A 14,815-nucleotide genomic window follows, 5' to 3' on the forward strand; every position below is an offset into this window, starting at 1 on the left:
TCGCAACCGGGTACCCGATACCCGTACCCTACCCGATACCCGGCTACCCGTACCCGGCCGTGTACGGGTACGGGTAGCCGTTTGCGACCCTGGTGCGGTCAGGTACGGGTACGGGTAGGCCGTGAGTCACTGGTGAGTAGCCGTTTGTCACTCATTTCGGGTAGGGTACGGGTACGGGTAGGGAACGGGTACCCATTTGCGACCCTGGTGCGGCCGGGTATGGGTACGAGTAAGGAATCAAAACCCGTTTGCGACCTCTGCGAAGAGGGTAGCGAGGTAACGGTGGGGCAAGGCCATGAAGAGATGTTATATACTAGCGGAAGTGACTGAAACGCAGTGGAACTGCTTTTAAGCGATTGGGCGTTTGACGTGCACCCGTTTTAGCACATTTGTTTAAAAAGTGCAAAACATTTAAACTCAAAAACCATCGTGAAGCTGAGTGTCAACAATAACGATCTCTTTTGCACTGAACATTGTTTATTTCCACAACACTTTCGAACGTAACGATGTGTACTTAATTCTAATACACAACGTTCAAATGTCATCGTCAATTTGAAAAACGGCGTTTGAGACTGTCGCGCGACTCAAGATGCCAGTGTTTGTTTCATCACAAAGCGAGGACACCGCTCCACGTTGGTGCCACGCATGGCTCATCACGTTAGCCAACATCTCGCGCCACATCGCTTCAGGAATCCTGAAGTACCGTTTGGTTCCTGAAAAACGGTTTGGTTCATACTCTTAGGGTTTTTTTCGGTAAAGTCAGGTAGGTAAAAAATAATAAATATAGTAATCAATGAAAATAACTCAATTAAATCACGACGTTTTGGAGGCAACACAAGCCTCCGTCTTCAGGTGGGACCGTCACAGCTAAATTTACTGTATCAAGTGAGGAGAAATCCATGAGACAAGATCTTAAATACAAGTTAAGGGGAGGAGGGAGGGGCTTATCTACATGTGGTAGTCAGAGACTGTTCCTTGCATAGAATAGGTTTTACCCTTTCTGGCAATTAAACAGGAGGTGTTAAGATGTTCAAACACCAAATAGAAACCTTTTGCAAGGAATCATGTCTGCATTAACCACACGTACTTGTGGCGAACATCCACACAAACAACGCTCTGATAATATATGGTATTATTTTTTAAACAGATTGTTCCACACCAGAGACAGCCTTCTTTAGGGCCTAGTCTCACGGGTGTCAAACCGGAGAATTCCAAAGGCGAACAGCCATGTGACCATAGTGTTCCCGAAACATGCACACTCCCAATCCGATACACCATAATACATTCATCGCAGTCAAAAGAATTGTCGGCTGCCTATGCATTTGGGATACACGTGACACCTAGGAAATATATAGTTATTAGCATCCTGACGTGATGTCAAACATCAGAATGAAATGTACTAGGGCGCAGACTTAACACATGGAGACTATATCATGAAGGGTCAAGGTGGGAGTAGATGGTTCATGATATATTACGTATGGATCTTACCACCAGTATGTTATTATTGCCCTGTCAATCCACGTAGAAAAGTGCTTATGCAAAATGTTTCAGCTGTGGATGTAGCATCGATGTGCTTAGGAGATGTCTTATTTTTTTAACAATCGCTGCTGAAGGACATCGCCGGGAAATGAATATTTATCAGTTTGCAGAGTTACATCGGTAGCGCAAAGGTAGTGTCCCCATGGTGGAAATTTGAAGTAGTGGGCATGGAAAAAAGTCTACGGTTATCTTTCCATAAATTGGTAGACATGTAACGATGCATAACTTTTAATGGAAATATAACAACTTAAACAAGATGCACGACCATGGAAGGATACAAATAGTGTTTTATTTTAATCCAAATTCGTCGTTTTACAATTGTTATATCTCATGAACAAAAATACACTCAATATAAAGAGGCAAGTAACACAAAATATAAAAAGAAAATCAACGAGCAGAGAACACACAACTTAATTTGTGTGTTTCCTCCAGTGCAAGTACAAATACGTATTCTGATTCTGATAAATATCAATGGGCGGCAGTGATAAATGAGTTGGCAGGTTGTGTGTGGTGGGTAAAGTGTGGCCACTTCCACCTCTTCCAAGACGTCTGGCCAGCATGAAAGAGTAGGCCAAAACACCGTCTAGAGGGGGGCCTCTTTAGAACCCTCTCTCGCCGGTGGCTCTTCTCAGAATCAGCATCTTTATTTATCCTGGAGAAAACCAATGAGCTATGAAGCTTTTTTTTCGATTTAAAGCTTTGGTGACTGCAGGGATTCATCTTCTTGGTTCTTTCGGTAAAGTCACGTAGAAGGGAAATAATGAAATAATAAAAATAAAAGATAATAAAATAATTCTCACGACGTTTCGGCCACAACACAAGCAGCCGTCCTCAGACGCTGTCTCCCCGACAGACCTGGTCTTCACCTGAGGACGGCTGCTTGCGTTGTGGCCGAAACGTCGTGAGAATTATTTTATAATGTTTTATTTAATTATTTTATTATTTCCATTCTACGTGACTTTACCGAAAGAACCAAGAAGATGAGCTATGACGTCCAGTGGTAGCTCCAAAGAGACGAGCAAGTGGCGTTGAGCGAGTCAACATCACCCATTGCTCAACCGTCACCATTCACCACCCCGAGTTTAAAAATTGTGTTTAGCGAACAGCAGCAATTGAATGTCTCGGCAGCAAAATGCACTCGCACCTAGCAGGTGGCGCTCGTGTTCAAGTCTGCGTTGCTCCGGCTCTGGTTGTGCGGTTTATTTTAGGTTGCGGCGGGAGGGGGGGGTGCGAAAGGCATCCACAGTGCAGTCAGTGGATGTGCTGTGTGGCTTTATCCTCCCAATGCAATAAACCACCCCTCGCCCTCCCACCTCACCACTCATTCCCACCAATAGGAAACACATCGGTTCTTTTTCCAGCCCCACGCTCCACCCACTGTGGCTTGTTTAAGTGTGGCGCAAGTTAGTGCGCTCCCGTCAGATTTTAGCAAACGCGCGCGTGTTGGCGGCTGACTTGTCGTGTCTCTCTAGCCTAGTAGCGTGCCGACTGCCACACCGGCCACATTTGTCAACATGCTCGATACAATCAGCAATTTGCAGGGCAGCTACCTGGAGAGGTACGAATCGTTATGATTTTACTTTTATGGTATCGTTTTTTGTGAAATTCGCAAATGTATGTTGTTGTTGCGGCGTTTGGAAGCGAGTTGTTTGGCATGTTCGGTGCCTTTTTTGCGTCCGTGCGTGATGTTACGGACGCATGTGTGTGAATTGTCTTGACTTGTGTTGAAACGTATCGGTGGATTTGTCTTGAATTTCCTGTCGACGCTGTCTTGTTAACAATTCATTATGACATGCCCTGATGTGCTCCGAGACATCAGAAAATTGGCATTTACAAATCAATGCGATGACTATCATTCGACATTACTCTGATAAAGGTGTTTTTTTTTTACGAGAGCTGAATTTCATAGAAGATGGCACATTTGTTCAGTAGTCTCGGTCTGAATGCCTCGTTGTGTTTTTAAAATAGATCAGAGGAGGCGAGACAGGGAACGAACAGATCCAGTCTTAGCACAGCGATACGGTCCCATGACAAAGTGTCAGAATGGTGGCACGTGGACACGTGGTGGGGCACGAGCTATTTTCTGACCACCATCCGTGCTCGCGAACAGGGTCATCGTAAAGGGCATTTCCCCCTTTGGGAGTGCTGCATATATTTAATCTTGTAAAATAGAATCATTTTATTTACATATCAAATGACGTAACAATGTACGGCAATATAATTTGGGGTCTTGGGGAATTATGTTAGGTTCAATACGGACAATTGAACGTAATCCTGCTGGGTGGCAGCGTGTTAGGGCTCTTGACTCACGTGACCCGGTCACAAGATTGCAAGTTCACATTTTTAATGGGGGTTGACTTCAGCCCACCATCCCTCTGGGGTCAATAAAATTACTACCACGATTGTGGAATTTTAAATGGTGGCTGTCATACAGATAGACTGATCCCTACCGTAGGAATGTGGAATTTACACCATTGCCTCGGAATATTTCAGAGATTAAAAACGACTCACACTCGTTGAATTAAAGAGACCTTTTGTCGAACATCATTTTACGGAACGAAGAGTACGTTATCACAGTGCTACTTTGCAACGTATCGCCATGTGCTGGACAAACGTGTGCACGCATGGAGTTTTGACGGCTCTGTTGATGCTCAGCGATGTGGGGAGCTGTGTTCGAGTGCCACGGCGCGGGTGATCATGACGCACGTTCTGCCGTCACAGGGCCAAGGGCATGAAGAGTCGACTTGGGTTTCTGCGACGAAAACCCGACCCTTCGGACTTCCCCGCGGCCAGCGGTCCAGCGCTGGGAAAGCACTCTCGGTAAGAGTTGTGGCTACAGGCAGACCTCGTTATTCACGAACTTGCTGCCGGAGATTTTCGGGCTATCCGCGAATCGCACGTGGAACTCTTACGTGACTGCATCGAGAGGGATAGAGAGATGGAAAGAAAACGACGAGAGAGAAAGTTACGTGAGAAAGTGATGAGATAAAGTGCTGAGATGAAATGATGAGAGAGAAAACTTTTTTATGTATTTGTTTAAGGTAATTCATTAAAAATATAGGGTTTTTTCGTAGGCCAATATCATTATGCGCAAAATGTGCTATTCACGAGCATTTCCAGAATGTATTCCTCATGAATAAGGAGGGAATACTTCGCTTGTTTTTGACAGAACAGATTAACCCTTGCACGGCCTGACAGCATGAAGCTTACGATTTGGTCCTAGTCTGGTGGGATAAGCAATGCAGTGTGGCTCAGTTGTTGTTGTTGCTGCTGCTGGTGGTGTTTCATATTGTCAAATTGGACCATTACATGCAACTACACTAATTTTAAAAGCATCTGGTTATATAAATATTTGCCAGTATAAATGTTTATTTAGCTGGCCTGAAATGTTTAATTCCGTTATAGCTCATTGTTCGTACATATTTTCACTCGTATATATCCGGGAACATTTGGCGGGATTGAAAGTTGAAATCGTAATGCTAATATTTGGTTATTCCTATGGAGTCAGAATTGATTCGTTCCACCAATGTAATACCTAACTTGTTGGTGCATTCTTGACATTCATGCTTGTGGTGTTTTTTTTTATTGGGCAGGCCAAGCTGTGAAGATGCCATGAAATGGTCTGAATCATTCGAAAAACTTCTGGCTCATAAATGTAAGGCCCTGCCAAAGTACACACATTCGCGCATTGCAAATACGCAAGCACACAAAGCCACCTTCTTCTGGGCAGCGTTTATTATAAATCACTTACTCATTTAAATTTGTGCTCTCCCCTTTTCAAACTGTGGTCCATCTTGTCTGCCCCTGCAGCCTCACGATACAATGCAAGGCTTTTGAAAAGTTTAAAAGAAGGCCATCACTAAATGCGCATGGCACAACAATGAGCACATGTTATGATAATTAAATTTAATAACTTTTTTAGTGTAGATACTAATGCTTTTGGGCTCATCATAAATACGTAAAGAAAAACATCAATAACTTCACCCTTTTGCATTTGCTGTCGCATTTGACCAGCCTGGGATGATACCATTTCCTTAAAGCATGTGCACATTTTCTTGGTTCTTTCGGTAAAGTCACGTAGAATGGAAATAATAAAATAATAAAAACATAATAAAATAATTCTCACGACGTTTCGGCCACAACGCAAGCAGCCGTCCTCAGGTAACATACCTGTTCTTCACCTGAGGACGGCTGCTTGCGTTGTGACCGAAACGTCATGAGAATTATTTTATTATGTTTTTATTATTTTATTATTTCCATTCTACGTGACTTTACCGAAAGAACCAAGAAGATGAATCCCTGCAGTCACGAAAGCTTCAAATCGAAATCATGTGCACATTATTAATGCAATCCATACGTTCGCACTTGGCATACCAGCGGCAGGATCAATGGTTGGGCCATTCCTGAGCAATTGTCCTCCCATCTTCGTGGCCCAGGGCCTGGGTCCCCTCCAGCCCTTGGGCCCTCCCTGGTGCATTTGCACCGCCTGCACACTCGATCGCTACGCTTCTGCGGGCCACGGCGTAACCATTGCAGATCTTTCACGAACGCCACCGACTCTCGCCGCGATGCGTTGTAAATACCCTCCTGAGAAGCGGCGACACTACGTGCCCGGGTTCCTACAGCCATTGGAAACACACGGCTCGCTGAACACCAGCCGCGAACCACATCACGGATGGGGATTTTAGCAGACGATCCCGTCTGCACGTGCTCAGACGTGCAGACGCTCGCCTGCACCACTTTCCTGCCTGCGCTAGACCGCCCCAGACGCAGAAGTTTTGCGCTTGTCATTGCCGGATGTCTGAAGCGGGCAGCTGCCGTTTGTGGCCGAGCTCTGCGTTGCGCACTCACGGAAGCCACGTTTACACCGGCGATTGGCTAACAAACGACAGCGGCCACAGCGAGGGCTTTTGCCCTTAGGGGCATCCCCTGAAACTCTGACTCACTTTGAACTTGCACAGTAGGCACTTGTGTGTACATGGCGGTCATTAGTGTGCACGCAAGAATTTCCTGTAGTGGCTGGCAAGACGAGAGTGGTTACCAGTAATGAGACTGTTACTTTAATTAGGTATGACGTACATCGGAAGGCTCTGCCAATTATTACGGGGCCGCTAAACGTTGTGTTTGTTGCATCTGTAATTTGTGACTCCCGTACTTTGCCATTTTTAACTGGATTGCTAACTTCCACAGATTGCTAATCGTGCATGCAGCCGCGTTAAACATTGGAAGTGCCGTACAAGTACAAACAAAAGGGAATTTTAGCCCAGTAATATATTGTGATAGGGCAGTGTTAATGAAAATGATGGGGAATTGGCTTTGCCTGTGCATTTAGCCTTGGGTCAGTTTACCAAAAGATGCGCATTGTAATAATATTGACATTTTACCTTTGCACAGCAGTTAATTCCTCATTCAAAATGCGTCCCTTATTGTAGCTATGTGTTATCCACACATCTGTTGGCGACATAATAATTGGTGATAATCGCTCAAATCATAAAAAAAAAATATCCATTAGTAAAACAAAAGAAATACGTATGAATACTATCTCTGGACTCTTGAGGTGGTACAACGGAAACCCGAACAGTTATGGGATTTGTTTAATGTTGAAATGCGGTTTTCAATAATAATGCTTCCTGCTCTCGTCGCGCTTGTGCCCCCTCGCAGACGGCCTCGCAGCTTTCCGTGCCTTCCTCAAGACGGAGTTCAGCGAGGAGAACATCGACTTCTGGCTCGCGTGCGAAGACTTCAAGCGGAGCGCGCGCTCAACCTCGAAGCTCGTCTCCAAGTCGAAAAAGATCTCGGAAGAGTTCATCGCGATCCAGTCCCCCAAAGAGGTGAGCGACCTCGTGCCACACCGGTGCCCGGGAGACAAATCGCAAGCAGTCAATGGTGCAAAATCCATTGTTGTGCTGTACTTCTATGCCCCGCATCCGTGGTGCTCCATGTCTTCACCACCCCACGCTGACCGGTGTGGTGAAGTATGGTCAAATAAATCCCATCCAGCAATGGATTCTTCTAAAATCTCTGCACTTGTGTTTGTTGTGCTATGTTGAGTAATGTTGTTTTTAAAGGAAATACTATCAACGGTTTAATTGAACGCAGGTTTTGAGATACATTAAAATTTAGTTTTGCCATCTAAATGCGTTTGAATAACATTTTCGTGGCATGCGATTGTGTAATGGCATATTTTAGCTTGGTCAACACCCCCATTATATAAAGCCATCATAGCTCACATCTCAGTGCCTTGTTGTTTAGCGTTTCCTCATGGTTGACCACATTTAACAATATATTTTAAACAAAATTTAGTTTTTCTACTCATAATCTTCATTCATCCAAATGTTATTATGCAGATCTTTCATTGCAGATAAATAATAATACTTTTTTAAACAATTCGCGTGTTATTAAAATCTAGAAAATAATTGACTTTGTGAGGGGAATTCATGTTTTGATGCTCTTGTGAGATACGTCATTAAACACCGTTCTGCAATTGCTGCGTCACCTTGACGTCCGGTTGACATTCTGTTCAATGCTCTTGCCCATCGCAGGTGAACCTCGACTCAAGCACACGGGAAGTGACGATGGCCAACCTTCAGAAGCCGACCGTGACATCATTAGACTTGGCTCAGAAGCGAATCTATGGGCTGATGGAGCGAGACTCATACCCACGGTTCCTGCGCTCCGACCTCTACCATGACCTTACAAATATCAAAAAGCCCATGGGAGCAATTGCGGACTGAACAGTTTTGGGCAAATCGATTTTTTTTTCTTCTGAATTTTGCTGCTGCACTGCACTGGACTTGTAAAAACTCTTTGTAACCGAATTTTTTTTAGATCAAAAAAAAAGATGATCTCTCCCATTCAGTCGCCCAGTTGATGTAGAATGAGAGAACGAGCCCTGGATGGCGAACGTCGATTATACGGCTCGAATGTGACGGCTACAAGGATCATTCTGTGAATGTGAACATTATTTAAGCCAACGAGAAGAGGACGAAGAAGATGACAGACGAAGCTAAATCACCGCGGAGTCGTGGGCCCAATAATCTGCAAGGCCACGCCACTCGCCGTCTACCAAAGGAGGGACACGGTCGGAAGAAGCATCGGAGCGCAGATCGGGGCCGCTTTCTCTTGGGGCAACATAATCATGCCTTTCTTTGGAGGATTGCTTGATTTCAAGGAGAGGAGAGGATGCCAAAAATAACCACTATGCGAGTCGCGAGTTCGGCTGGGCTCAAGCGTCTGAATCAACACGTAGACGCAACAGTGCCGTGGACGGGGACGGCGCTTGTGTATCTGATGTTGACACAATGGGGCACTTTATTGGTTGGAAAGGGTGCGTGGGCTTTTTGGGCGTTTTTATTTTAGTTGTTGGGGTTTTTTTTTTTTGCCAATAATTCGCACATCAGGGTCTTTGGGGCTAAGATGCTTGATTGGGACAGGCCGAGTTTGTGAACTATCAGGAATTTCAATCGTTTCACGAACCGCCCAGATGTAATCACCCGATCTTCATTGTCGCGTGTACAAGGCCCATTCACGTCATACTGCGTTAACTGCAACCCACACAGCTAGATGTGTGCATGTATATTTACAGTCTGTAACTGCTTTCCGCGTATGATATAGCGCAACATACTCATGTTCGAACGAGTGTTGGGTGGTACTTTCCTTTTCCTCAAGCAGCTCTGCAAATTCCATATCCCTATGGCAGGAAGCAGCCTTTCCATAGTGCAAACAATGTTGACTTCCCTCCAATTGGTACTCGTTTTATTCACCCTGAAAGAATGATGAGCATCGTTGACCCTGGATAGGCTTTGAACTCAGGTTCTCGTAATTGAGAGCCCTGCTGCTCTTATCTGTGCTATGTCCTGGATGTGTATATGTATCTGACTGGAGGTGCGTGTCTATATATGCATTATTCATCCCGTCTATTCACCTTGATCGTCGAAACATAATTACAGTGACATAAAATGTGCTGTGATTCAGAAACTTCACAAACATAGGAATGCAAAAGCAAACCTGGACAGTCCAATGGGGAATCCTGTATGTGCATATATACGGTATATATATAAAACGCAGAAGCCAGCATCACTTGTAAATAAACCTTTCACATCCGATGTGCAATATGTGTAATGATGCACTATAACCTGCTGATGAGTGAACACTTGCTCACACTCTGGCTTAATTGTACAACAATTAGCGCATGTGTACGGACACTCCTATGGTTTCTGAGTTGTTGTTTTTTTTATCATTTTATATTAAACTGCCCTGGTTGGCTCTACGTCGTCGCAGACTCATGATTGTACATATCGTTCTCTTGTACTAGCCTGGAAAACTGTGGATGTACATTTTCTGAAGATGTATATATTTATGTGTTGCCTTTCCTTGACTTTTCTTTTGTTGTACACACACTTGTCCTGCTGCGTTTGTCCTCCGTGTTTTTGTGACACTCGAACCCCCTTCCCCCCCCTCCCCTCTTTTTTAAAAATATGAATAAAAGTAATCAAAACACGTACATGTACGCCTGTGTCGCGATTGGAAGACCTTGATGTGTGTGTGTGGAGGGAAATTGTTAAGATAAACCAGTGGTTCTTCACCTTTGCACCCAATGTTATCATTGATCGTAAAAAAAAAAAATGTGTCATGTTAATAAACGCATCGGGTTTCATGAAACAAAGTAGCTGTACTTATTTGCCCGTGCTTAATTTAATGTTTTCGATGATTTACCTTGAAAAAATAAAATCTGGCCACGTCTCGCACCCCCAGAAAGGGCATCTCGCATGCGCTCCGGGTTAGGAAGAACCACTGAGACAGACGGAGGCATAGGACAGGAACCATCGGACAAGAGGACGGTGAAGATTTCCATTGAGAATCGCACGCAAATAACATCGCACACACGCGCACACAATTTCTGAAAGAAAAATTATTCAGCAAAGGTTTCGTATGTAGCCCCATGCTTGTCGAGGCAGAGTGGACCACGTGGTGTCAGCGTTTCGGGCCAAGTTATTAAAATTCGATCAATTACTCGCAAATTACTTAATTGCAATCATCCACGTAGCGTCGTCTAGTAGACTAATGTCCATTTGCAAGCTGGTTGCTACGTGTACCTTGGGGATCTCCTTGGCTTGACTGGCAGGGCGTTAGAATGGTTGAGATGCAGTGAAAGGTGCAGTGAGTTTCTGAGACATTTAAGTGCCCTTATGCCTTTTCTGTTGGTAACTGAGAACACCTCAGAGCGGTGAATGAACTTGGTTGCATGGAAAATGGCCTTCTTGTTGTGCTAAGTGGCACAGACTCAATGGCCGTGTTTTAAATAAATGTAGAACTGGAAGTCTCCAATCTCAAATACCATCAGTAAATATGCTAATAGTGGTGTTTAAATATCATCGGTGTGTTTTGTGGGGGCTATTCCACTGGGTTGTTGGGCACGATGTCTGAATAGTTACGACGTGAACATGTCCGAAACTCAATGTGGCTATCGAGGTGCTAAAAGTTCTCAGCACGTGGAGTGAAACTTTGGACATCACGCCAAAACAACACGCCGTGCAAACCGAAAACACATCGGGGAGCTGTTACGGCTCAACCGCGAGAAGCTGCCCAGCACTAAGTGGTCTTTCATTTTTTTGTGAAACAGCAAATTGGTGAGTCAAGTTTATTATAACATTGCCTTTTAACATGAAACACATTGCCACCAAGGCCGTGGTTGGGATATCCATGGCAATGCAAAGGATAACGTGACAGGGCCACAGATCACGTGATGGTAACGGGAAGAGTTTTCTATCCAGCCTGGTTATCCCAAAATCGTGGGGTAACTGCTGTCCTGGAATATCTGTAAATCTTCCCAGAACATTCAAAGTCCTGGTGTTTTGTCAGTTGCGTCATAAATACAACATTCAAGACAATGCATTTAGGGGCCGTCCATAAATGACGTCACGCGATTTTGGACGATTTTTGACCCCCCCCCCCCCCTTCGTCACATGGCGTCAGAAAAAGTCAGACCCCCCCTCAAATATGACGTCACAAAGCTCTGCCCCCCCCCCCAAAAAAAAAACCATGCTTCAAATCGCTTTAAACTATTGTCAGTGTAGTGCGTATTTAATGTGGCGCTGCACTTTGATGTTGAAGGAGAAAACATTTATTAGAAAGTCTATTTAATTAAGTAGAACGTGTTGCCTATATTTATTTAAAGTTGCGCATTTTGATGTGACGTCACATATCTCAACCACCCCCCCCCCCTCGTCACACATCGTCACAAATATCTGACCCCCCCCCCCCCCCGCTAGGTGCGTGACGTCATTTATGGACGGCCCCTTACACGTAGTTGCTCCCCTCTTTCGCTCGTCCGAGACATTCTTCTGCCCATAACCATGTCACGGTGTTTTCTACCTCCGGGGTGGCAACCATAGTCACCAACCGTTTGGTTCCATCACAGTGCACCGTCGCTGCGATACAACGGGAGCTCCGGGCCCACCATGAATGGCCCGTGGCGAAGACATTCCACGAAACACGCGCAAAGTTTGACGAAGCGGGTGCAGGATTTACAGCGGGCGAACGTGGGACTTGCGTCACGCGCATTAGCGCGAGGTGTTCTAACCGCGTGCTTTTTCTTTGTGTTACGGCCGAGTGATGTGCTCGTTGAGCAACTAATGTCATCGCCCGCACGGTTTACACAACGCAGTTTTTGTCCAAATTATTTAGATCTCGCACCCGGCACACGCAAACCGAACGTAGGAGGAGGCCCTGTGAAGCTTCGCTTGCGTTGTTTGGCTGTTGTCGGGCCAACAAAACGCCAACCGTTGCTTGAGGGTCACCACCTCTCATGCTTGCGACGAGACAATACAAACGAGCGGTGATACAGCGCACGCATCAAGATGCTGCACGGAATCTATGGGTATATTTGTTTTTTTTCTTCTTGGTTCTTTCGGTAAAGTCACGTAGAAGGGAAAAATAATAAAATAATAAAAATAAAACAATTAAATAATTCTCACGACGTTTCGGCCACAATGCAAGCAGCCGTCATCAGGTGAAAAACAGGTCTGTCGGGAAGACAGCGTCTGAATGAACACCACTAGGCTTGGAGCGTATATTTAAGCTGGGTTGGAGGGGGAAGAGGAGCGCCTTGACAAAATAATTTGCATATCAAGAGGAATTTAGCATATTTATGAGAAATGCAGATATGGGATTAGTACTACTTGTGAAATGCGTAGGAGGTGGGCGGGGGGTTTCAAAGTCATATTATGCCCGTGCATTATGCAGGATTAGCAGCATCAAAGGGAGGGGATAGGGGTAGCATTAATAAAGGGAAGGAATGTTAATAGTATGTAGCTGCAGTAACTAAACCACCACATAAAAAAACTATATATATTTGTTTTATTGAGAGAACGAGGCAGCTGATCATAGGACAGAGGCCTTGAGCCTGGACTTGAACTGGGGAAGGGAGGTGACAGCATGAATAGCTGGGGGAAGGGTGTTCCAGACCATTGCAGAAGTAAAGGTTGACCAGGGGTTTGTTAAAAACAAGCCTTGGTTGCTGGTGTGGAGAATGCGTGGAAGGGTGGGATTAGGTGTAAATCAATTTCTCAACACGCTGTACATAATCAATGGATATAGTCAAATTACACCGTGTAACAAAAAAAATGGGTTCCTGGGTAGTAAGTGTTATTTCCTAATTGCTTATGCCTCAAACGTATAGAAAATGACTATTATTCCCGACAAACTTTGCTTTTGCGACCAGGACATCGATATTTTGAAATATACCTATTTTCAATGAGAAAACAGGCGAATTTGAGTCTTTTCGTTCACATAAAATCTGGAAAAAAACAAATGAATAAAAATGTACATTTATTTATACTAAAATAATACAACATTTACTACAAAAGATTTAGAAGTGAGTAGTTTTTCGAGATTTACGATTATACTGTAAATCAGCAAAACATGTTTCCATTAAAATACAGTGCAAACATGCGCCTCCTAAACTCTGACACTACACTGGGCGAAGACGCTGTGAATCCCCTGGGTTTGTAAATGATCCAGAGCTCTCATTATCTTCCCACATAACTCTGCAGGACATCATACAGCCATCTGTGAATACTTCTTGAACACACGTACCTCTGAGACTCGATGACTTCATGGCATCCCAAGTGGACTGTTTCAGCTCCTCCCAAATCATCTCCAAAGAAGCAGATGATCCAACACGCTGCTGCCAGACATCACACCCACACTGGGTCAATGTCAAGATAGCGATCATCATTTCCAATCTCCTTCATGAACCTACCTCCCCCCCCCTCACCTCACTCTGTACCTCACCATGCGCTCTGAACTCCAGCAACCAAGAGTTTATTTCAAATCCTTAGGTTTTTTCGGTTAAGTCACGTAAGTAAAACATCTAAATAAAAATAAAATAAAATAAAAAAATCACGACGTTTCGGAGGCAACACAAGTCTCCGTCATCAGGTGGGACCGTCACAGCCGAATTAGCTGCATCAAGTGAGGCAATGATTCAAGATGTAATCCCTTATAAGCAAGTTGAAGGGAGGTGGAGAGGGGGGGGGGTGGAGAGCTTATCAGACTGTGGTAGCCAATGAATGGAAACGTATCGGGAGGGAGGGGGGGCGGTGATCAAAGACTGCACGCAGTGGTATAAACATGGACATTTTCGTTCTTTTGTCTATCATGTTGTATCAGGCCTCTCCGCCCCCATTCTGCTCATTGTATTGAGCACTACGTGCAGTCTTTGATCACCGCTCACCCTCCGTCCCGACACGTTTCCATTCATTGTGTTGAGCACTACGTGCAGTCTTTGATCACCGCTCCTCCCCCTCCCGATACGTTTCCATTCATTGGCTACCACAGTCTGATAAGCTCTCCCCCCCCCCTCTCCACCTCCCTTCAACTTGCTTATAAGGGATTACATCTTGAATCATTGCCTCACTTGATGCAGCTAATTCGGCTGTGACGGTCCCACCTGATGACGGAGACTTGTGTTGCCTCCGAAACGTCGTGATTTTTTATTTTATTTTATTTTTATTTAGATGTTTTACTTACGTGACTTAACCGAAAAAACCTAAGAATATGAATCTTTGCAGTCACGAAAGCTTCAAATCTAGAATTATTTCAAATCCCTCAGCCACCCTTGGCTCTCAGTCGGCAGCCACTCTTTCCTCTCTGTTCTTTACTCCCCCCCCCGCCCCACTGCACTATATTTTATTGACTCCCTGCCCTTGTTTAAATCCAGGCTTTTGTTCCCCTGCCTCTGACCGGCTGGCTCTTTCTTTCTCTCTCGATCACA

The 14,815-nt window shown here is 44.7% G+C and overlaps 1 protein-coding gene across 5 annotated transcripts in view; it reads left to right on the forward strand.

Annotated features, from left to right (window-relative positions):
- LOC133354775 (regulator of G-protein signaling 8-like) overlaps positions 1-10,042 on the forward strand; it is a 125,094-nt gene extending 115,052 nt beyond the window's left edge. For 4 of the 5 annotated variants that reach the window (XM_061571890.1, XM_061571891.1, XM_061571892.1 and 1 more), the window contains 4 exons: positions 4,261-4,359; positions 5,133-5,194; positions 7,201-7,370; positions 8,082-10,042. In XM_061571890.1, coding sequence (XP_061427874.1) covers positions 4,261-4,359; positions 5,133-5,194; positions 7,201-7,370; positions 8,082-8,273 — 523 coding nt within the window. In that variant the 3' untranslated portion in view covers positions 8,274-10,042. Of the gene's footprint in view, positions 1-2,620; positions 3,098-4,260; positions 4,360-5,132; positions 5,195-7,200; positions 7,371-8,081 lie in introns of those variants that run through there. The other variant, XM_061571894.1, reaches the window with a different exon arrangement.
- The last annotated feature ends 4,773 nt before the right edge of the window (positions 10,043-14,815 follow it).

The sequence above is a fragment of the Lethenteron reissneri genome, chromosome 48 (genome assembly GCF_015708825.2).
Source record: "Lethenteron reissneri isolate LAM-NWPU_2019-01 chromosome 48, ASM1570882v1, whole genome shotgun sequence".
NCBI lineage: Eukaryota > Metazoa > Chordata > Hyperoartia > Petromyzontiformes > Petromyzontidae > Lethenteron > Lethenteron reissneri.